At 45.4% G+C, this 24,846-nt stretch overlaps 1 protein-coding gene across 1 annotated transcript in view; it reads right to left on the reverse strand.

Moving 5' to 3' along the window:
- Positions 1-835: 835 nt before the first annotated feature.
- LGMN (legumain) overlaps positions 836-24,846 on the reverse strand; it is a 46,863-nt gene continuing 22,852 nt past the window's right edge. Inside the window, exons 3-14 of the mRNA XM_015427166.1 lie at positions 23,776-23,873; positions 21,368-21,449; positions 17,215-17,300; positions 17,013-17,088; positions 16,003-16,065; positions 14,963-15,029; positions 12,626-12,744; positions 8,762-8,851; positions 6,600-6,800; positions 4,561-4,731; positions 3,017-3,084; positions 836-1,644 (exon numbers count right to left, since the gene is read on the reverse strand). Of these exons, the coding sequence (XP_015282652.1) occupies positions 1,614-1,644; positions 3,017-3,084; positions 4,561-4,731; positions 6,600-6,800; positions 8,762-8,851; positions 12,626-12,744; positions 14,963-15,029; positions 16,003-16,065; positions 17,013-17,088; positions 17,215-17,300; positions 21,368-21,449; positions 23,776-23,873 (1,152 nt within the window). The 3' untranslated portion in view covers positions 836-1,613. The remainder of the gene's footprint in view (positions 1,645-3,016; positions 3,085-4,560; positions 4,732-6,599; positions 6,801-8,761; positions 8,852-12,625; positions 12,745-14,962; positions 15,030-16,002; positions 16,066-17,012; positions 17,089-17,214; positions 17,301-21,367; positions 21,450-23,775; positions 23,874-24,846) is intronic.

Here is a 24,846-nt window from a genome sequence, read left to right on the forward strand (position 1 = left end):
GCAGCCATTTTCTCCAGTGGAACTGATCTCTGTAGTCTGGAGATGAGCTTTAATTCCAGGCGATCCCCAGATCCCACCTGGAGACTGGCATCCCTACCCAAACAGCCAGTTTAGGGTCTTCAAGGCTCCCCACCCCCTTGAAAATCTGCCTGCTAAGGAATCCATGCGTTTGTGCCTTCACATTTCCTGGATGTTGGAGAGAAAGCCAAGGGCACATTCTGGCTCATGCAGAGCAATGGCCTGGTTGGGCTTTGCAAGCACCCTGTGTAGACTAGACTGAGCCCACACAGCAGGGAATGGCCAATGTAGTGCAATGGGCAGAGTCTCAGACCCAGGTCTCCCTACTCCTAATCCAGTGACCTTGGGTCACTGTTCCTTAGCCAAAGCTTCCTTACGTGTTTGTCCTGAAGGGGGAAATGGGGTGTGTGGAGATAATGTATGCCATCCTGAGCCCCTTGGAGGAAAGGGTGGGATAAAAACATGCTAAATAAATATTATGTCCTGATATCGTGTGGGAATAGTAGTAACGACAAGACGAGCTATCGGGGAGAGATCACAACTGAAGCTGCAGACAGTATTAAACCAGATGGTCTAACTCTAGTCAAGGCGGCTCCGTATATTCTTATCACTGCCTTTCTTGAAAGCTGGTTTGCCACCTCTGACCTCCTCAAGGAACCTCTGAGGAAACCCAGCCCCCTCCCTCCCACCCACCCAAAACAGCTTGATACACCAAGTGTCACGAGGCTGTGAACTTTCAAAAGATCAAATCCCACTCACTGAAGAACAAGTTTAAATAATCCCAGAATTATCTCATCAACTTCCTTTATTCACAGGTTCCTCCAAATACTGCACAAGTCTCTCAACAAATCGTGTAAACATACAATTACATAGGAATCAAAAACACAAAGAAGCAATAGACAACCCTGGAGGGCAGGGGAAAGGAGGCAGGGAGAGAGAGAAGAGGAATAATCTCTATCCCCAAACGGGATTTGCTTTTTTATTTACTTGTAAACCCAAATGTTCGAAAGCATAAAATCATTAAAATATATACATGTTCTTTATTTCAGTTTGTAAAGGTTGAGGAACAAACTGTGGCCTTTTATTCTTGTGCCAATGGACAAAATAACTCGCTGTGCATCCTTGTACAGTCATTTAAGTATTACTTTTCAATTATATATATAAAAAAATCAGGAAATAGTATTCATCACAGGCTGTTCCCCAGCTAATTCTCACCAAAAAACTGAGTACAAGATTGAAATCAAGTTAAAACCAAAACACACTCATGTAGTGAAAGTATTCATATCACATGGGGGGAAAATAATCAAGCAATGAATATGCATTCCAAATGTAAAGATACTGATGAACTGGCTGACTCCAGGGGCCTTCTGAAAGTGCTTCCGGAATGACACAAATCCCTGAAGAGCATCTTAACATTTTTCATTCATTCGTTCGTTCATTCAATGCTTTAAAGTGCAGAATCTGATTAGAGGTGTCCATGAGAGCTTCCACTGTAATTTATTCCCTCTGTGGATGCACGTAGCCAACCTCTCTTCGCTTTGTAGGAATTCCTGCTCTGGTTCCTGTCAGCTGTCTTTTCTCACAAGGCTGAATTTTCAACACACTTTATCCATGGCCAACAGAATTCTGCAAAAGAAAGTTAAGAGCTGTGACAAACAGAACTCAGGAAGCTGCCTTATGCTGGATAATACCAGTGATCTATCAAGATCAGTATTGCCTCCTCTGACTGGCAAAACACAAAACCAAACAAGGACCCACGGTAAGTAGGAAAACCAACATACAACAAGTACCGTGTACAGATAATTATAACATATCATAAATAATTTTATATTTTTTGAAAAATATTTTTACAATAATTTCTACATATGTAATAAATCATCTTAAAATATCAAAAATCATCTCCAAGAATCTCAAAAGCTATTGTACAACCTTTAATAATAGTCCTCCTCTGTTAAATACAAGTTTCAAAAGGGAGGACTCCTTAAAGTCTCTTTATAACATGTGCTTGTAGCTCATCAAAAAATTTTTTGCAGCGTTCATTGAAGAGAATTTTGGATTAAAACTTTGGGTAAGAACTTTTCACTTCTTTGAGACTCTTCTAATATGAGATTACTAGCATTGTAACCTATTCTGTTCTTGCTATCTTGTATGCTAGTATGTGGCTTGTGCTGAAAATTATTGTTGAACTCCCTGAGGAAGATTCGGAAACAGAAGGATATCTGGACCTCTGTTGGAGGAAGACACGAGCACATGTTATAAAGAGACTTTAAGGAGTCCTCCCTTTTGAAACTCGTATTTAACAGAGGAGGACTATTATTAAAGGTTGTACAATAGCTTTTGAGATTCGTGGAGATGATTTTTGATATTTTTGATTAAGATGATTTATTATATATGTGGAGGAAGACACGAGCACATGTTATAAAGAGACTTTAAGGAGTCCTCCCTTTTGAGACTTGTATTTAACAGAGGAGGACTATTATTAAAGGTTGTACAATAGCTTTTGAGATTCTTGGAGATGATTATTGATATTTTAAGATGATTTATTATATATGAAGAAATTATTGTAAAATATTTTTTGAAAAATATAAAATTATTTATGATATGTTATAATCATCTGTGCACAGTACTTGTTGTATGTTGGTTTTCCTCTGACTGGCAGCAGCTCTCTTCTAGAGTCTCAGGCAGAGGTTTTTCACATCATCCATCACCGGAAACCTTTTAGCTAGAGATGCCAGGGCTTGAACCTGGGACCTTCTGCATGCAAAGCGGATGCTCTACCACTAAGCCACAGTTTCTACGATAGAAGAGCAAGATTCCAGTCCAATAGCACCTTAAAGACCAAGGGACCTTTGACTCTTGAAAGCTTATCCCCTGGAAGTCTTGTTGGGTTTTTACGTTGCTACTGGACTCAAAGCCAGCCAGTACCAACAGATGTTGCTGAGTTTCATTATCACCTTTAAACTGCTCCCCCAACCTCCACTGTGTGTAGGATAATTACCTGTCAATGGGATATCCCAGTTCACAGACGTTGACCAAAACATACAGCTGTCTCAGAGCATATTCATACTGAAAGGTAATAAGCAGGACAAAGGTGATCCTTTTTTTTTTTTTTAAAGGTTATCTCCCAAATTTACATCCCCCCTTTTCTACTCCTGGGAAAGTCAGTTGGGAGGCACAGGATACCCCCCAGGAGATCTCCCCATCCAGGATACCCCATCCCACTCCGGAGATCTCTCCCATCCTGGTATTGAATAGACCCAGGCCTGCTCAGCTTCAGCAAAGTGGGCTGCACCAGATGCCTTCCAACCATGACCTTCTCAACCCAAACTGCAGCATCAAAGAATCTCAGAGACGGTATTAATCTCATTTCTGTAGCATCAGAGAATCTCCAGGTGCTGCTAACCTCATTTCTTCCTGTTGGAAAGTTAGAGCAACTTCCTGCATTTCAAACAGGTGCACTCTCTGGACCCCAAATGTCATGCCAGGGATGAATCCAATTTAAGATCCCCCCCCCCTTCGACTATACAGCATATTTTATGTAAGCAAAACAAAAATGTATTCTACTTTGGGGGGGAGTCAAATGGAATATTTAACTCAAATGGCTTAAACAAAGGAACATGATAGCTGTGGTGAGAAAACCCTCTCCACCCGCAAAAGGAAGCAACCTTTGGCCCCCAAATCGGTTTGCAAGGATCAAAGTCAAGTGAATCCCGGAGCCTCACCAGAGGGAACAGGCATGCTCCAGGAAGCTCCACAGACAGGGATTCACTTCTCCTTCCTGAAGCCATTTCCCGCTTTTGATAGGGAGACACAGAGGGATGGGCTCCATGGCTGCTCCAACCAGACCACTTAGCCTCCAAAACTCCCTTAGGGGAGACAGCCAGAGGCTTCTGCTGCCCAAGAGCTCCAGTCCTGGGGACAGGCTAATGTTCCACTGGGGGGGGGGGGGGGGGGGACGGACGATGACATTCAACTGAGCTGGCAAACTTAAGGGGCACAAAAATGTGTGTCCCTTGCATCAGCTGAGAATGGCTCAGCCCTTTCCCTGTCAACAAAGCAAGCAGCAGGGAAGAACCTGGCCTCCAATTCTGCATACTTTGCCCAAGAACAGGAGCGGTGCTTCACTAAGGATAAAGGTTCCCTTGCTCGAAAGCCAGTCGAATCCGACTCTAGGGTTGCGGTGCTCATCTCCGTTTCAAAGCCGAAGAGCCAGCGCTGTCCGAAGACGTTTCCGTGGTCATGTGGCCGGCATGACTATACACCAAGGCGCACGGAACGCTGTTACCTTCCCACCAAAGTGGTCCCTATTTACCTACTTGCAATTTCTTGCTTCCGAACTGCTAGGTTGGCAGGAGCTGGAACTAGAGACGGGAGCTCACTCCGTCATGCGGCACACTCGGGTCTCGAACTGCTGAACTACTGACCTTCCACAGCCTGCAGTTCAGCGTCTTAACCACTTGAGCCACCGCAGCTCCTCACTAAGGATAGGGGAACGCTAAAAACCCAATGCCTGAAATGACCCCTGGTTTCAAGCGGACCTACCTGAGGATTGTGCCAGTTGAAGCAACGCTTTTTGAAGTGATTCGCAGCAGGCTGGTAGCAGTCATGATTGCTAAGGTCCATCCTCTTGGATAAAATTTTCTCTGTCTGCTCTGAGGAGTTGGTTATAAAGTATACAGTCTTGTACATGGAATCTTGGATTAGGCGTCTGGACTGTAAAAAAGAGGATAAGAAATGAGATCATGATTTCCTCGTGGGCTCTGAAAGATGGGTGGCAAGAAAGCCGGTCAAAATCCTACTTAAAAGGCAATCTGGTGTTCTTTCAGATCCTTTTGGGCAATCAGTTCTAAGGGACGGCTCGGTCTGTACAGATAGACGACAAACAATTTCTCATTGGTACATGGAGGGGGTGGGACTCCACGTCAGAAATGGTGACATTTTTGTGCCAGGGCTTTCATATGGTGCACAACTGCATTTCTGATTCTCAGCTAACAACTCAAGCCCGGGGGGGCGGGGGGAATGAAGATTTTATACCTTCAGGTAACTTTGGGTGGGGACTGATGGAGCAAAAACAGAGACGTCCACATGCACACCAGGATTTTTCTTGGAGCTACCCACAGGCTACCCTTGTAAAATTTCTAAGCTCAAAAAGAAGTTTAAGCAGCTTTGATCAAACCAGTTGTTCAAGGGAGAAAGCCACGCTTCTGAACTGCAGCCTAGCAGCACCTGTGAAAGACTTCCATGTTTAACACACCCATGAAAGAGAGAGACTTTGTGTGGGCAGTTTCTGCTAAAGATTCCAAAACCAGACGTGTAGGAGGGCCATCGGCCTCTAAATGCCACTTCCTGGACTCAGCAGCACCCGGTCCGCGTCTCCTGTTTGTACATACCTGATAACCTCCAAACATGCATGTGCCTGTCAAGCTGCTAACTTCTGTTAAAAATGCTAAATTCTAATGCTGCTTAACCTAGGCTTTGCAACCAGTGTGCAAGTCCACTAGACTTTGTAAGTCATTCCCATAAGAGAACCAGACATTTCTGAATGCAGAATTCGGAATTACGGAAGACTGAGCCTTATATGAGAATTAAGACATCCCTAGAAACAATCTCTCTGAGCACATTTTGAGCCGTTCACAGAACTGGCTCTTGCACATACCAAAGGATACCATAGGGAGGACGGTTACTCTGTGATTACTGTTCACCGTCCCAGGCGCTGACCTACGGTGGCTCCAGTTCTTTTGTGAAACCCTTAACCAATGGACAATGTAGTCAGCACTAAAAGCTGGGGGTAGGCACAAGGTCAAATCAGGTCTCTTATCCTCCCAGGTAAGATACTTTCAGAATAGAGCATGGCAATCATCTTATTGAGAGGGGGGCGGGTGGGGGGGAGAGAAAGGGAGAAAAGGCGAGAGACTGCAGAGCTGAAACATTCATTTCAAAATACAGTGAAGTTTTGAACTGAAATTTTGTGCCAAAATTTAAAAGTGGGCGTACCTCACTCGTGGGCAGCCTTCTGACTAGGCTGGTGTTTGTCCAGTGACAGATACCACAGCTCTTAACTGGCCAACTCTCAAAAGAGTGCCAGAGAGGCAACGCAGTTGTCAGACACAAGTCAGACACAATCTTTCATTAAATGTGGTGCGGCCTCCAGTGACTCCTTAGATGCCCCCCCCTCCCGAGTAAGACCGAACTATTTAAGAGGGCTTTTGGAAACTGGGCCTGCTGTGCTGTCTGTCTGAAGATATGTAGTTGCTGGTTTTAACATTTACGGTTCTCTCTCTCTCTCTCTCTCTCTCTCTCTCTCTCTCTGTATACAGAAAAGCAGCAGAGAAATACTTTAGATCAATAAATGCCACCGGATATTAAATACTGTCAAATAGCAAGTACTGCAGTCACACCAGCTAAACATTAACCAACACAATTCGCTGAAAGTAATGGTTTTATCTGTGTAGGTAAAGCCCTGTGTCCTGAACTGTCCGTTCCAACAGGGATAAACAGCAAAGCGATGCCAAGGAGCGCCCAAGGTATCGGTGCCGTTCACGCCACATGTATTGGCACAATTCACAAGGCTTCATTCTCACCGTGAGAAGTACGTTGATCTCTTCTATGATGGCCTTTCCTTTAGACAAGTCATTGGTGGCCCTCAACTTGTGCTTCAAGATCGCAAGAGGCACGTCGGGATTTGGCGTGAGGTCATAGTTGCTTACAGGGGGCAGGGAAATGGGGGCGCTGTCAGCTTTGCCTGTGCCCTGGAACTGCACCACTTTCAAGTGAGAGATGGTCTGCAAGGAAAAAGCGGGGGGGGGGGGGGAGAGAGACATAAAAAAATACTCCATGTAAGTGGAACAGAACTGGACCTATTCAGCACATAAGTTTTCTAACGCTTCACAATGCTTGCTTGAGACTTTTCAGTGCTCCGTCAAAGGTTCATGGTGGACTACAATCTTCAGTTTCATTCGATCACTGAAATCACACCATGAAGCACAGCACTGCCTCACACCGAGCAAGCCCATTGGCTTATACCGTGGCAAGCCTAGAGGCTTGGGATCATCTCCTCTGCCTGGTGGCAGCTCTCCAGGTTTAGGCTGGCAGACAAAACCCATTCCACAGTCAATCTTTCCTGGATTTAGCCCAGTCCTTCCGCATCCTTATTCAGACCTGGCTGGAACCCTATACTGGAGTAATATTACAAGCGTATATAGGGAGGACTCAAACTGCATGCCTTGAGATGGCGGGCGTCCGCAGGGAACAGCTTTGCCATCATGGGGCACGTCAGGCTGAACATCAGGCTTCTAATGTCCTGGCCCCACTGGTGGACCTCCTGATGGCACCTGGTATTTCTGGCCACTGTGTGATACAGAGTGTTGGACTGGATGGGCCTTTGGCCTGATCCAACATTGGCATCTCTTATGTTCTTAACATGTGGCTAGTTCAAGGAGACTGGGGGAAAAGACGCTCCCGGCTCTGCAAACAGAGGACGCTGCAGACAGGACAGGAAGCAGCCGTGGCCCAGACGGTGATCCAAACACAGAGAACACAACGTTCTACCGCTGCGGGTTAGCCATTTGAGCCCTCTAAACTGCCTGGATGGGAGGCTGCCTGGGAAGCACAGGGGATCCACTCTGAGCAGTGTTCCCTCTAAGCTGAGTTAGTGTGAGCCAGCTCACAGACTTTTAGCCTCCGGCTCACACATGTCTGTCTTAGCTCAGGAAGGATGGGCTCCGGAGCAAACTGAGTTATGCAGTAGCCAAATCTCTCACTCACAGCTTTAATGCCAGTAGCCCACAAAGTAGAATTTCTGCTCACAAGACTCCACAGCTTAGAGGACTGTGAGCTCTCTGAAAAACAAGCAGGGTCTAAAAGTCAATAGCAGTGACTGCTGCTTTCTCCCCAGCGAGACTTTAGGCTGAGAAGCTGTTGCGGTTCACAGAGTTTTGTGTGGTGCAATCCTAGGTTGAGTTACTCTAGTCTAAGGCCTTGGTAATCAGTAGGTTTGGACTGGCATAACTCTGCCTAGGACCGCACTCTAAAGCAGGCAAGTAATAGAGATAGAGGCAGAAGGTGTAGTGCCTTGAGAGCTAGATTTAGACTGGGGGAAATTAATTTTATTTAATTATGACAATTTTAGCCATCCAAGGAACTCAGGCTAGCATGCATTTTTTACTCTTCCTCCATTTATCCTCACAGTAACCCCATGAGAAAGATTAGGCTAAGAGAGAATGACTAGTCAACAGAATCAGCTCCATGGTGAGCTAGGATTTGAACCCAAAGCTCCCCAAGGCACAAGCTGACACCTCTAACCATTATGCCACACTAGCATTCTGGGTTGAAATCCTGGCTTAGCCAAGAATCTCATACTGGGGGACTTCAGCAGTCATTATTTCTCAGCCTAACCTACTTTACTAGGATGCTTTTTAAAAAAGAAGAAAGAGCAACAGTCCCCTCAAATACTCATTAACATACACACACACACACACACACACACACACACAAAAGGGTTTTCCTTTAATTTCTTTTCACTTTTCCAGTACCAAGGCTTAGGATGCTGATGGCAAAAAGTTGCATTTCTATAAACACAAATCATGCTTTAGAAGCGAAAACTTCAGCCACAGACAAAGACAGCTCTGTCCAAGTGCTGTGAAACTCTTGATGGCTTTTCAGGCCTGTTTTTATTGCACTGGAGGAATGGACAAGACAAATTTATTCTGGTTTCAGAAACCCACTTGGATACCAAAGCACTCACTTTGTTTCCATATTGCATCACGTGGCTGGTGTTGGTGCGGTGTTTTACCAACTGAAACTGCTTGTGGAGAGTTTCTCGTTTCAAATCCTCCTGCAAGCAAGAGAGAGAGAGAAAGAGAGAAGCCGGTCATCTGTCATCAGCTTACAAATAGTGAAGAAAACCCCCACTGACAGAGAACAAAATAGCCCCTCACGTCCAAGAACTATGCAATGAATCAGTAGTTCAGTACTGAAAGATCAGTTGAGAAGACAGCAATGAATAGTTATCCAGGGCATGTCTAAAGTACAGGACTAGCTCAAGGACGTCCTTATTTCAGGCATCTGAGGCCTACATCCAGCCTCCAATACTCTACAATACAACACCTCTTAGGAAAGGGATCGAACAATCAAATAGTCAGTTCTCACAATTCCCTAGTGCAGATCTATGGTGCAACAACATCCTGGAAAACTGCATACAGACCCCGTACTTCAAAAAGGATGTTCTAAAGATGTAAAAGGTTCAGAAGAAGGAAACTAAAATGATCAAGGGACTAGAACAGCTTTCTTGTGAGAAAACATTAAAAAGAATTTGGGAGCGGTTTCAGTTCAGAACAAAAGATGACCAAGGCAAGATTGGGGTTGGGGGGGGGGGGAAGGTTAGAGGATTATAAAAAATATGAAATTTCTAGAGCAAGTAGGGAGGGAGGACCCCCCCCCAGTAACAGAACTTATGGAGTTCGCAATGACGTCGATTGGTAGTAGACAGGGGTCATTTCGTAGAAAAAGAGCTAGGGGAACTCATTAGCATAACTCATTAGCATATGCCACACCCCCTGACATCAGGGGCCCGGCGGTGGACCTGCAAGGCCGGCGGGAGTGCGAGGAAGTCCCGCCAAGGCCCTCCCTGGCCCCAGGCAGGCAGGGGTGGGGAGAGGCGGGGAGGAAGCAACTTACCCTCCCTCTTCTCCTGCCTCCTCCTGGCTGAATGAGGGCCGGAAGCGGGGCGGCCGGAAGCAGGGGGCGGGGCTTCGTCATGTGCCCCGCCCCCGTACCTCACCCGGGGGAACTGCATTCCCCCGCGTCCCCCCCCTGAAATGACCTCTGGTAGTAGATTCAGAACAGATCAGAGAAAATACTCAATCCCGTAACACATAATTAACTTACAGGGATAGGACCACTTGAGTAGGTCCTATCACTTTATTGGCCACTTTATTGCAGCTCTTGGTTGATGACACACACATAAAGAGACATTGGAAATTTTACACCAGATTGTTATAAATCATTAAAGATTTTGTTGTGTGAGTGCAGTTACCACGAGATGGGTTAGGGTTAAAGCATGGCCTGCTTTATAAACTTTCAGCAACCACACAACATATGAGAAAGCAACGCCTGGTCTGGATTTACATATTAACTTCTGAATGTGTGTCTTTTTGTAACAGTACACATTACTGACCACTGAGGAAGGCCCTAGAGGCCGAAACACGTATGGTCTTTTTGATCACTGGATACATTCATCAACTGTGTATGTGAAACGACTACAGCTTATGTAAAGCTCATGTTGATGTTCTTCAGACCTTATGCTTTTAATCTTCACCACTGTGTACACCATATAATAAAATGTTACCAAAATATATACTTATTTGAGGGAGCTTGACCCTTGTAGCATTATTGGTATATTTTGGATTGAGTTTGTTTCCCCCTTTTCCTTTGTTTGGTATACTTCCAAATACAAGTTACTGGGGGGGGGGGGAGAACCAACCCGGGGAGGCTGACCCAGCAGGGCTCTTCTCACACTCTTACCTTCCTGTAAACCAGCAGCGTCTAGGAACTGGTGCAGCTGAAGCTTCCCATCGAACCCATGAAGCTGCCTTATACCAGCCCTGCACGGACAGCCCATCCGCACACCGACTGACTGCGCATGGAGGGAGAGGGTGCAAAAGTGTGCTGGCCCCACCCTCACTGGCTCGTGTTCATGGTGTTTACAGATGGAGGATGTGTCCACATGTCCCCGTGATCAGCAGTGTTCAGAAAGCAGGGCTACTGATCACAGGGAAAGTGCAAACATGCAGGCGCTTCCTCCAAGCACAGATAACATGCCCACAAGCTGGCGATCACGTGGAGTCAAGGACTAGCATGCTCATGCCCACTCTCCTTCCCTGCGCACTCAATGCATGGAGGGATCATTTGTTCGGGGTTACTGAATCAGAACATTGGTCCATCAAGGTCAGTGCTGTCTACTCTGACTGGGCAGTGGTTCCCGGGTTGAGACCTTCCACGCCATCTCTTAGCTGAGCCTTTTAACTAGAGATGCCGGGGGGGGGGGGGCTGAACCCAGTAGTACCTTCTGAATGCAAAGTGGATGCTTTACCAACATTCCCCCCCGTGCCTATTTTATCCTCTGTGCTGCAAAGAGGAGTCAGAATGAATAACTTGAAGGTCATGCTTCACAACTAAAGCCTGAGTTTCAAGGCCTGTCCTTGCTGCGTATAGCATTCCTTTCCCCCATTATCCTTCATGGGAAAGAAAGAAGTTTTGTAGGGCTTTACCCCAGATCCAGCAGAGCTGTTAAGATGATGAAAAGACATCGAACAGAGGTTTGTTTATTATGGCAACTCCTGCAGTTTCACAACAAGGCATGATGCACGACTCTAGTGTGACACACAATACAGAATGCAGGACTTAGAGAGAAATCTGGCTCCCCGTAATGTCCATCCTGCCAGTTAAAATCCTCCTCCAAAGCCCTGCCCTGCACAGGGGAGGCAGGTGGCAAACAAGGACGGGGCTTTTGCAGTAGTGGCCCCTTTTGCATCAGCAATTCCTCCCCCTGCAGGCTCTCCTGGCCACCCACATTATTGCCCTTCAGGTGCCAGGACAAAACATTCCCTTCAGCCAAGATTAACTGAATTGTTCCGTCTTTTCATGTGGGTTTTAAGTTTACATCATCTTATACCTTATTTAACACTGATGATTTTTTTTTTACAGTTGTTGTTCTTATTATACATTTTTACACTGTCAGCTGTCTGAACAGGGCTCTGGAGGCGGCACACACATTTGCTACCTAAATCAATAATCTCAGCTTGGCAGTGGGGCACTGGCTATCCTGTAGGGGTTGTTTTGCGGACAGAGATAATCACGTGTCTCCCGCTGGGCATCTAGTCTAAAAGGCTGAAGGCCGTGACAATTAACAAATGCTTGCTCTGAAAACAGGAAAGAATATGGAAGAGTGAGAAGGAAGGAAAAGATGGGGAAGGGCTCTGAGGATGAAAAATCACAGCTAGTAGAGTCCAAAGAATTACACAAGTGATTCTGAGGAAACAAAACTGCATCCCTCAGGCAGAGCTGCAGATGAATCACGTCCTGTCAATACCATGGAACAGAAGTGCTGACGAACCTTTACAAGCCCAAGAACTGAGCTGTTCTTTAGGTTGGATTCTGACCTTTTCTTTCTCAAGAGTTCCTCTCTTTGCCTGGCAGCCTCCTGCATCACAAATATGTACCAAAGTCCCCGTACAACACTGACATTGATCTGAAAATTCCTAAAACTGCACTGATAACATGTATGTATATGGGGGGGGGGAGTAGCAAATGGTCACGGCCTCATTGAACCCAAGGGGGAGGGGCTCCGGTTGCACAGATTACATCAGCCGGCACTGAGCTGGTGTGGTGTCATGGTTACGGGGTGCCAGACTACAACGGGAAGACTTGGGTTCAAGACCCCTTTGGAGAGCCAACACTCAAAAGAAGTAACCATTTCTCAACTCCCAGAGTCCAAGGCGCTCTCGGCAATGAACAAAGTTGCCCATATCGCTACTAAAGCAAACAGAATTCTTTAAAGAAAGAAAGTTTTGTTAAAACAAAGCAATATCCTTAGATCTTAGTGACTCACAACGTCAGAATCCTCCATCCAATTGACACTGTACCAGTCCCCAAGGTAGGTTTGCCTCTTTTCATCATAGTAGCATGCATAAGACGACTCCTTAGGATTGGCAGCTGTAGTGGCATAAACTGCAAAACCAAAAACAGAAAAGCACAGTGGAATCATGCCCTGTGGCTAGTCTGCTGTAGTGAGTTATGTTGCCAACAAGCAATTCAGTTGTGGGATTCACTGCCCGTAGACACACACAGTGAGGGCCCCTAAGCACAGATGGAATTAAAAGGTGATTCGACAGATTCATGGAGAACAGGTCTCACAATGGCTATGAGCCAAGATCACTAAACGGGTCTTCCCTGTCCAGAAGCAATAAACGTCTAAATACCGCTGCCAAAAGGCAACATCAGGGGAAGGCCTTTGCTTCCACACCTTTTGTTGGCCTTCTAAGGCAACTGGTTGGGCACTGGATGAAACAGGATGCTGGACTAGATGGACCATCTGACAGCAATGCTGACTCCGTGAACACAGGTAGATTATGAGAGGGAGGGTTGCATCAGTGCTTAGTTCTCGTGGTCCTTTCTTACATGCCCGGGGGATTGCAGATCGCCAGTTTGGGGTCAGGAAGCAATCTGCTCCAGGCCAGTTCAGCCAGGGATCCTGGAGGTTTTCTGCCATCTTCTGGGCATGGAGCAGGGGTCACTGGGGGTGTGGGGGGGAGGTATTTGTGAACTTCCTGCATAGATGATGGAGGTCGCTTCCAACTCTATGATTCTATGATCACTGGTCTGATCCAGTGGGCCCTTCTTTATGTTCTTATGCATAACAGCTGGATCTACAACCCAATTCAACTGAAGTACTTCAGTTTAAAGTCAACACATTCACCTGGCATGTTTGACAATTCTATATGCATTTGAAAGGCCCCGTCCACAAAAAGAAGTAATGCGTTAGAGGACTCCCATGTATAATGCTGGAACTCCCGTGGCCATCGTGGATTGAAATGTGTTTCTCCAATCCAGAAAGGGACACATGGACCTCGGTTTGCCTTGTCAAACTTTTAATTAGGGCTCCAAATTCAAATATTTACTCTCTCCGTCACTGTGTTGCTAAATAAGCCCTTCTCAGTTGGTAAAGTGCACCCAACTGCACCCAAGGTTCAGTCGGAAAAGCCCTTAGGTCCTAAGAATGGAGACCATCATTATTTTCACAAAATATCAACAGCGGGGTTCCAAATGGGACCTGGAGTACTGGAATTCTCTGTGAGGTCTGCCACTGCCAGAGGTCTACAATCCAAGAAAAACAATTGCAACCAAAGTTACTCATGCTATTCTTATTTCTATTGAATGAACAATTATAATCAGTAAATACAATTATAATCAGTAATATAATGCAATTAAAGGTGTAATCTTAACACAAAGTAAAGTCCTTGATATTATCACAGTCAATCAGTTTCAAAAGCTGTTTCAACAGTCTGTACTTGGATTAATGATTTATTGAACGTGGGGCAGAAAAATTAAGGACTGGATCCTAATGGAGAAACGTTAATAGAGAACTTGATGGTACTTCGGTATGAGCCACAGCTCAAGTTGAAACAGCTTTTGAAAATGATTGACTGTGATAATATCAAGGACTTTACTTTGTGTTAAGATCACACCTTTAATTCAACAGAAATAAGGATTTCATTGGTAATTTTGGTTGTTATTGTTTTTCTTGGACTGTATATCATCTTTTCGCAACTTTCTCTCCTGTTTGACTGTCAGAGGTCTAGCAAGTGCAGAAGAGCCTCTGAGTACGTGACAAAATAAAATGTGTGGGGTTTTGTGTGTGCATTGTGAGCATTTTTGTGTGCACACTGTGAGGTAGCTGAGCCCCGTTCCGAGGACTCATTCAGTTTTCAGAACCACTGGAAACGTTCTGCCTGGTACAAAGGGGGAAGCATCAGGCTGGTAGCAGGCATGCTATGAAACCTTTGCTTTCACCAGACATACAGCAACCCTCAAGCTCTTGGCTTCCATTTCCCTTCCTGAATGTGGGTATTTAAGCCTCAGCTCACGGTCTGCGGCACAGAGTGAGCTTGTCCTGTGGATCCAGGATCAGCCTGGGCTGCAGCCTGTACTATCTTCATTGCAGTCTTCATTGTACTTCTTATTGCAGGGTGTTTTTTTCCCCTTTCCTATTTATTTATTTAACTTGCATTTGTATAAGCTGCTTGGGGGGGGGGGGGGGGTAAGGTAAAATCCCTAACCAAATAAATTCTGACCTCGGATTTCTGATTTCTCCCAGCATTTGACTATCTTGAGCACAACCAGGGAAGGCCTAACAGAGACTGTTCCCAAATGCTGGCCAATTACTTACCATTGATATCATCGGGTAGAGCATCCATCATTGATCCAGATTCACAAGCTTCAATGTAAAACACCATCTGCAATTTACAATCAGGAAGCACATTTTTACCACGGGGAGTCCCAGGTTTTTCTGAGAAAGTTAATAGTTTACATTGAGATAATTGGGGGGGGGGGGGAGAGAAAGAAGTAGGACTAATCCCTTTAGGAATAGAAGCCAAATAGGAAGGAAAACACCACTTGTGCAGACAACTGTCTTTAGGCACAAGACTTGCAAAAACTTCTCCCCCACTTTTCTCTCCTCCAGCCCCACCACGCCCAACAAGGGGAGCATTATCATCTTGTGTCTGCAGGCAACAGTTCCCGCTAGTCAAGCGCCACAGCTCCCACAGCTTGGGGCAGCTACATGTTCCAGCTACATTTTTTTTTCTTTGTGTGACTATAGTATCGAAAACCACCTTCCAGACTAGCTTCTCCTTTTTGTCATGCAAATTCACTTTGAAAACCACAACATCTGCCTGCCGAAACCACCGTTCTCTGTGACACAACTTCAATAACTGGATTTCTCTGGGAAATGCTTCATTTGTACAATTTTAAATCTAAACAACTGACTGCTGGAGTTCCTTGTGGGTTTACTCAAGATGTCTGATCTAGTTCAACAGGACTTGTTATGGGACAAGCATTTACGAGGGAGTAAGTGCCACTGAATTTAGCAAGTCTTCCTTTGGAGCAAATGTGCACAGGATCAGGTCGTACACGGATGCTTCCAAACTTACAGACTAGATATTCTACTGACACCTTTCAGGTTTCCCAGGGGAGTATTCTGGGCGTGGCCAAATAAAGTGTCTAATGACTACGGATGATCCTGTGGTTTGCTGCTGTAATACAGGATCCTTCCTATGATTTACTTAAAGTAACCATCAGCCAGGATTCCACAGCTGCAACACCCTCTTCCTTCCCTTAAGCACCGGGGCAGGTGTGGTTGAAGGCACTTCCTACATAAACAGTAGTTAATTCCTCTTTGAAGTCTGCAAAAAATAGCCACTATTTTACCTTCTGGTACTTCTTGTGACTGAACATGTATTGAATGGTCTTATTCAAGTCCTTTGCGTGGAGCTGCAAAACAAAATCAACTCCATTCATAACCTATTTGATTCCAGTACCGCAAGGAGAAACCCACACTAAGTACTGACAAGAGCACAAGGCAAACCCTGAAAGCAATTCCCATGTATTATAGGCAAGTACTACTATCATCGGGGCAGCGGTGGCTCAGAGGTCAAGATGCTGAGCTGCAGACCAGAAGGTCGGTAGCTCGGCAGTTCAAGACCCGAGTGTGCCACATGACGGAGTGAGCTCCCATCTCTGGCCCCAGCTCCTGCTAACCTAGCAGTCTGAAAACAAGAAATTGCAAGTAGATAAACAGGTACCACTTTGATGGGAAGATAACAGCATTCCGTGCGCCTCGGTGTTTAGTCATGCGGGGCACATGACCACAGAAAAGAAATAGAGTTGAGCACCACTCCCTAGAGTCGGATTTGACTGGCTTTCGAGCAAAGGAAACCTTACTACTATCATCATCGGACTAAAATGTAAGAATCCTGGATTCAGGAATTTGGAGGGGGGATATCCCTCAGTCTGCTCTAGGTAGCCTGTTAGACATACTTGGACTGCACACACAAGTTGTTTACTGTCTGCATACATAGGTGGGTTATGGGCCCATACCACGTATGCACATTTCTCAAAACCAGTGAAAGCCTACACACATACAAATGGTATGTGTATGTTCTACCTGATCAGGAGTCCAGCAAAAAGCTGAAACTTCAGTGGTGCAAACAGAGCTATGCGCGCACAATTCCTACGCATGCAGGCTCTTTCATGGGTTATGAGAATAATTCTCGAGCAGTAGACAATACTGGACTGGAGGGACTATGATTGTAATTACTATAGGAAGTGTTCCCAAAGGATAGCAAATCATGTTATAATAATACCGGTTTTAGGCTCATAAACAAATTAAGCATTAAGGTCTTATAGAAACTGGAGAGGGGGGGGGGGGGGATGCTTACGTCATCAGATGGGAAAGCCAGAAGTCCAGGAGCTCCATGGTCGGTGAAAAAGACAAATATATGATCCTTAGGACCACTGCAAAGAGACAAAAAGTTAAGTTTGCTGAGTCTCCTGTCATCTCAACTCTAGTTTTGTGTCGGCTCTAATGCTAACAAGAAGTCTCCTTTGCATTCTCTCCATCTGAACATCATTCCCATTTACCTTTTTAGCACTTTTCCTGATCCTGCTTTCTTCACTGCTGCAGCATCACCTCTCAGAACAGCAAGGAAATTTTCTGGTGTAACATCCTACAAGTTGGGAGAGAATTGAGATCGAAACATGGGAGAAACATTACCCTTCTCTCGGCTGAAGAGGTCTGGGCACTGGCTAGTCAAAGAACCATAGTTTGCAACATCCGTCTGGGGGAACCTCAGAAGCTTAATAAGGGCTGCTCAATGAGAGAACAGGTCATGGTAGAAACATTCCCTGGGAGGCAGCCAAATCACCACGGCAGACAACCCCGGTAATGTGCAGACACAGAAGAATAGTGGGCATTTCTAGTCATGCTGAGACAGTGTTCCAAAGAGGTCCTGCCAGAAAGTCCCTTGAACTGAAACACAAGCATACTTCCAAAGCCTCTGTAATCTGCCACGTTTCTGCAGAAATAGCAATGGGAATCCTTGGCAGAGGAGTCAACAGGCTGGATCAAAGGACTCAATCAGAGGTGGTCTTAGCAGAAGGGAGCCACTGGATCTGACTGAATGTGGAAAGGATTCCATACCAAAATCCACCCCTTTAGTACCACTCAGCCAGAGACATATTAAAAGCACACTGCTGGTGTGGCACAGTGGTAAGGAGCATAAGCTATGAGCTGGATGTCTCTGGTTCAAGCAGCCAAGGGCTGAATTCACGGGACATCCTTAGGGAAGCCGTAATTGTTCAGCCATAGCTTCCCATCAATACTAAGGGTTAATTCTGGCCTGCCATGCAGCTTGTCTGCAAGGACAGAATGGGATTACCAGGATCTGATAACATTCAAGGGGTATTGAGATTTTTTAACTGATAATAGCCGAAGGCTGCTGTGATCATAATCTAAGAGATAAAGGTGTCCTTCTACCCGCAGGGTGGGATATATTCCAACTGATCTAGGCCGCTGTGTTTATTGTTTTTGCAAAATGCCATTTTAATATTTCTTGGAGAGCATAGGACATAAGTATTTGAAATAAATAAACTGAAGAAGAGTAGGGACTCCTTTTCAGTTGAGGAGAAGATTTTAGTAAGAGGTTTCAAAAGCATACTCCTAGACAGATGTGTGACTAAATGATACTAATAGCTCCACATGGTACCTAATAAAACATGGATATTATTATATGCAGTATAAATCTAGATTCTGGGAAGGGCTGAATCTCTTGTTCACTGCATAGCTTTTTGCTACAATTATGTGGTGTGGCAGTAATCCAAAATTGTTGAGCTCGATGAATTATGTTTACCTTTAATTCGGAGGCCTTTGTTTTTCAGTTCCAGGAAGTCGCTTTGAGAAAGTGAACAAGCATGTAGACAATGGTGACATTATATACCTGGACTTTCAAAAGGCTTTTGACAAGGTGCCTCACCCATGATCCCTAAGTCAATTTAGCAGCCATAAGGTAAGAGGATGGGTTTTCTTATGGATTAATGTGGTTAAATGAAAGGAAGCAAAGGGTAGGAATCAATGGACAATTCTCACAATGGAAGGAAGTAAGCAGTGGGGTCCCACAAGAATTGGTATTAGGGCCGGTACTATTTAATTTATTCATCAGTGATTTGGAACGAGATCGTATAGTGTCGTATAGTGGCCATGTTTACAAATGACACAGAATTATTCAAGATGGCGAAAACCCAAGGCTGACTGTGAAGAGTGTCAAGAGGACCTCCACAAACTGGGAGGGTGGGAGACACTGTGGCAAATGAAGTTCAGTGTTGGTAACTGTAGGGGGATGCACACGGGCACAAAAAAACCCCCAGCTTCAAGTATTGGCTAATGGGGTCTGAACCTGCTGAGTGGTGAAAGTGGTGAAAAAGGCAAACTCTATGTCAGGGATTACAGGAAAGGGCTTGAGAATAAAATGGCCGATATTGTAGTGCCCAGGGGTTTTTTTTGTAGAAAAAGCCCAGCAGGAACTCATTAGAATAATAGGCCACACCCAACAGCAGACACTCATTAGCATATTAAGTCATGTTAGGAGTCATATGTGCATCCGCTGAACTGATTTTAAGCTGTTTTAAATTGTTTTAACTCTGTACTTTGTATCATATAATGTGTATGTCGAACGCACTTGGTGCCTTATGTAAGCCTCCCTGAGCCCGCTTGCGGGGAGGGCGGGGAACAAATGTCATAAAATAAATGAATAAATATTAGGCCACACCCCCATGTTACCAGAAGTGTGGTCATCCAGCCACACCCACCTTTTGCTGCTTATTCTGTTTACTTTGTTGTCAAAACCCAGGGCTTTTTTTTGTAGCAGGAACTCCTTTGCATGTTAGGCCACACACCCCTAATGTAGCCAATCCTAATGCGTTCCTGCTGGACGTGGCCAACTCAGGAGCCAGCCAGAACTCCGTTCCTGTGCGTTCCTGCCCAAAAATAGCCCTGGTAGTGTCCCTGTACAGATCTATGGTACGGCCTCATTTGGAATACTGCATACAGTTCTGGCCACTGTATCTCCAAAAGGACATTGCAGAGCCGGAAAAAGGACAGGGGAGGGCAACCAAGAGGATTAGGGAGTCGGAGCACCTTCCCTGTGAGGAAAGGCTGAAGAGGTCTGGGACTTTTCAGTTAAGACGAGGGATGACTAAGCGGAGAGACGTGACAGAGGTTTATAAAATTATGCACGGGGTGGAGACAGCTGACTAAGGGAAATTTTTCTCCCGCTCTCAAAATACTAGAACTTGAGGGCATCCAGTGATGGGCAGTATATTCAGGACGGACAAAAGGAAATACTACTTCACACAGAGAGTGATTAAAATGTGAAATTTGCTGCCGGAGGATGTAGTGGTGGCGACAGAAATAAACCGCTTTAAAAGGGGATTACGGTACATAGATTCATGGAGAATAAGTCTATCAATGGCTACTAGCCCTGGTGACTGAGGGGAACCTCCACATTCAGAGACACTAAGCCTCTGAATCTCAGAGCCAGGAGGCAACCACAGGGGAATGCCTCAGCCTCTAAGCCCTGTTGTTGGCTATCCAGAGGAACTGGCTGGCCACTGTGTGAGAAAGGATGCTGGACTAAATGGACCATTGGACTGATCCAGCAGAGCTCTTCTTATGTTTTTATATTCATTTAAGAAAGTAAACAGACCTAGGATTCTGGAATGGCAGTCTTTTGTTGGATTCGAGGGAGCAGTGCATTTATAAAGCACTCTTGGTTTAATATATTTTAAAAGATTTTCAAAAGATTTATAGTGTGCAGATTGCTTTTAGTATTATAAACTGGGTGTACACATGCAGAAGGAAGAGGTGACAGAAGGGAAGGGACAACAGAGGCTTAATGTGCAAGATCAAGTCTTTACTTCCTGATCGTTACATGTTCAGAGTAGGAAGATTCACTGTGCAAGACCCAAAAACTCAGGAAGGAATCTATGGAGAGTCACGGGATCTACTGTCAAGCTGGTGATCAGTATGAAGTTTTGAGTATTGTACTGTTTTATGCTGCACTACATTTTAACAGCAGCCATGAAATTAAAGGACGCCTGCTCCTTGGGAGGAAAGCGATGGTGAACCTAAACAGCATGATAAAAAGTAGAGACATCACCCTGCCAACAAAAGTCCGCATGGTCAAAGCAATGGTATTCCCAGTAGTCATGTATGGCTGCGAGAGTTGGACTATAAGGAAGGCCGAGCGCCGAAGAATAGATTCTTTTGAACTATGGTGCTGGAGAAGACTCTTGAGAGTCCCTTGGACTGCAAGAAGATCAAATCAGTCAATCCAAAAAGAAATCAACCCTGACTGTTCCCTGGAAGGCCAGATAATGAAACTGAAGCTCAAATACTTTGGCCACCAAATGAGAAGGGAGCACTCACTGGAGAAGACCCTGATGCTGGGAAGGATTGAAGGTCAAAGAAGACGGGGACGGCAAAGGATGAGATGGTTAGACAGTGTCATAGATACAATGAACATGAAATTGAGCCAACGTCAGAGGATGGCGGAAGACAGCAAGGCGTGGCATGATCTGGTCTTGGGGTCGCAAAGAGTTGGACTCGACTGTGCGACTGAACAACAAAAACATTTTAACATCTTATGACTTGTTGCTACAAAGGGTTAAAACTTATTTTTTGGAGTATGGAAAGCGAACCTCATTCCTGGGTCGCTGAGTTAAGAAAAACGACCCCTACCTTCCCTGTGTAGTCCTTTAGCACTCCTTTGTATACATCTGTGCCATTGGGTCTGTTGATGATTATTCCTGGGGTTGGATTCCTGGAGTTGGGAAAGGACAGAAGTATTAAATACCAATGCCAACCCCACCCCTTTATTTATTTTCAAATTCTAAGCCAATCAACTGCACTGCCATCTTATTTATTTGTTTACGTATTTGATGTATATGCCGCCCTCCCTGTGGACAGGCTCAGGGTGGTTGACAACAATCTCAATACAATACCATTAAAACAACAATTAATTAACAATTAAAACAGTAAAACAATAAAACACCGTGCAAACAAGCTAGTTCTGAAGTCAATTTAGCAATACTGATATTAAGATGCCTGCCACTGATGTCAATTCAGCAGTACTGATGTTAAAATCCAGGCCACTGGAGGGGAGATAGCCAGGAGGGAAAAGGGGCATTCGCTGCCTCAACCAAAGGCCCGGTGGAAGAGCTCTGTCTTGCAGGCCCTGCAGAATTGTAATAGATTCTGCAGGGCCCTGATCTTGTACGGGAGCTCATTCCACCAGGTGGGGGCCAGGGCAGAAAAGGCCCTGGCCCTGGTTGAGGCCAGCTGGACATCCCGGGGGCCGGGGACTGCTAGAAGATGTTGATTCATAGACCTCAGTGTCCTCCAGGGCTCATATGGGGAGAGGCAGTCCTGAAGGTATGCTAGCCCTCGTCTGTATAGGGCTTTAAAGGTAAGCAGCAGCACCTTGAAACAGATCTGGAATTCAATAGGCAGTCAGAGCAGTTCACACGGCACTGGGTGGATGCGAGCCTACACGGGCGTCGTCGTCAACACCTGTGCTGCCGCATTCTGCACTAACTGCAACTTCTGGAGCAGAATCAAGGGCGGCCCCACGTAGAGGGAGTTGCAACAGTCCAGTCTGGAAGGGACCATTGCATGGGTCACTGTAGCTACGTCTCGTGGGGTGAGATGAGGGGCCAACGGCCTGATCTGCTTCAGGTGAAAAAAGGCCAACCTGGCAGTGGCCCGGGCCTCCATAAAAAGGGAGGCATCCAGGAGCACCCCCAGACTCTTCACCCTCCACGCTGGCACCAATGGAGCCCCATCAAAGTTTGGGAGCCCGATTCCCTGACTCAGTCCCCCGTGACTCAGGTACAGGACCTCTGTCTTAGATGGATTTAGATCATGACCTTTAAACTGAGTGGTCACCAGACATCTGGACTTAGCATACATACTCACATACATGCAAAACTAATTAAGAACACACTAAGCCAGAAAGTGAAGTGCCATGCACAGGGCTTTATGCACTTAAAATGCCATTCAGATTTCTATCCTAGCTTCTCCACAGAATTCCAGGAAGGCTATCCCTGTATTCTGAAGTTTCATTCATGCCCTTGATCACACTGTCCTGAAGGTTTCACACTATATACCATCAACTCTGATGGAAAGAAAGATTTTTTTGTTATGCTAAGTCCCTGAAATAAGCTGTGTCCCCAGCCAAGATCCTATTCCCCAGCCAAGACCTCTGCTTGACACATAAACAAAGTTCAGATACATGCAAGAGCAGGATACTGAACCCAGGAGAACTGGAACATATGAATCAATTACACACTTCTTTAAAAATTACACGTCACCCATTCAGGGTATGTGCCGCAGGTTTCAGGGGTACCAATTCTAGTAAGTTCATCAGATGACCGGTAGTTACTCACAGCAAAAACCTGAGTTCTACAATGTAAGGCCAAACATAAGCAATAGCCAGGAACAAAAAAGTATCATGTTTCAGTGGGTTCGTACCTCCAGCGACACCTGATCTGAACATATGAAGCCACCTTAGACCTAGTCAGACCATTCATTGATCCGAGCCAAAGCTCAATGGGAGAGCACTTGTTTTCCATGCCTGAAGGTCCTAAATTCAATCCCCGGCATCTCTAGTGAAAGGGATGGGAGGGATGGGGTAGGAGGTGACACAGAAGACCTCTGCCTGAAACCCCAGAGAGCCACTGGCAGAGTAGACAATACTGATCTTGACAGACCACTGCTCTAGCAGTAGACCTGAGAGTCAGTCACTGGATTTGGCAGGGACTGAATTTGGGACACTATTTACACAGGGCATGATCCACTGCTAAGGTACAGACTCCTCCCTTCCTCCAGTTCTCAGCCCATAGACCTGACCACAGGGAATCTCTCTTTCTGTGAATAACCACAATGGTAAGTAGTGAAGAGTATGCTTTTGAATGACAAAGCCTGCTCTGAAATCTACCAATGAGCCTATTGCAACAGCGAGTCACATTTCCTGGACACAGTGCTCTCCAAAGTACCTCAGCTGTCTTGTGACTTGAGACTTCCTGGACAACGGCAAAGTTAATAAGGGACCATTGGAATTCTGTTTCCCTGCTGAATCCAATACTTACTCGCTATCATAAGCAATGTCGTCATACATCATAACGACAATCTGTTCATCAGGAATCCCATTCCGGTGCACGATCTGATAAGCGTGACATACATCAGCCTGAAAGACACAGGAGTTTTCTTTATTGGTTTACCTTTAAATTTCTTGTATGCAGCACAGGACACTCCTCCCCCCCTTTTAATTCTCCTTAAAATATTTACTTGTTCATTAGCAAATCATCTGGCTGCTTGTATGTGCAGAACCCAGCTTCACACTCAAAGCAATTGTGGAACCCTGACAAGTGTACTGCACACCATCCATCATCTTACAGTAACTGCATGAGGACTGTTTCAGTGGGCAGTCATGTGTTCTGAGTCAGTCAGGAGGGAAAGACTCCTCAGGAGGTAAGGACTCTTCAGGAGAAGAGGAGTCCTGTGTAGCCAGCTCTGAAGCAACAGAAGCAACAGAAGCTGACAAGGAAGAAGATGAACAGTAGGCTTGTCAGAAGGTTCCAACAGAGGGAACCCAGGTGGTCGTTACCAGCTCTCCAGTTTCACCCACACCCTTTGAGCACGGGAGACGAAGGCTTAGAACGGAGAAATTACAATGTGAGATTGCTGAACTTGAATTTATTCACAAATTCAGAAAAATGAACACACCCAGCCCACATCAGGTCCGAATAAAGATACAGGAATCTTATCTCATTACAGAGCCAACCTTCTGTCCCGAAGCATTTCTCTGCTGCTCTAATCAAGCTGATTATAATTTGTATTGTACCTCTGTACCCTGACTCCTTTCTTTGGAGCATCCTCCCACCTTCTGACTGGGACATAAAGACTCAGGTATTGAGAAATTACCCTCATTTATTTAAAAACAGGGGGAACAGGACTTTCATTAGGCCTGTTTGTTTGAACCCAGTCTAATTTGCATGAGAATTGATATCTCATAAACCGGCCACTCTGAGGATTCTGGCCAAGAACAACCCTGAGTGTCCTTATTGTGAAACACCTCAGAAGACAAAGAGGCAGGTTGCTATTAACATTCTGGTGTCGCAATCTCTCTTCGCATGCAGAGCTTACCTAATGCACTCTAC

The sequence above is a fragment of the Gekko japonicus genome, unplaced genomic scaffold (assembly GCF_001447785.1).
Source record: "Gekko japonicus isolate JY-2015 unplaced genomic scaffold, Gekko_japonicus_V1.1 scaffold256, whole genome shotgun sequence".
NCBI classification, from domain to species: domain Eukaryota; kingdom Metazoa; phylum Chordata; class Lepidosauria; order Squamata; family Gekkonidae; genus Gekko; species Gekko japonicus.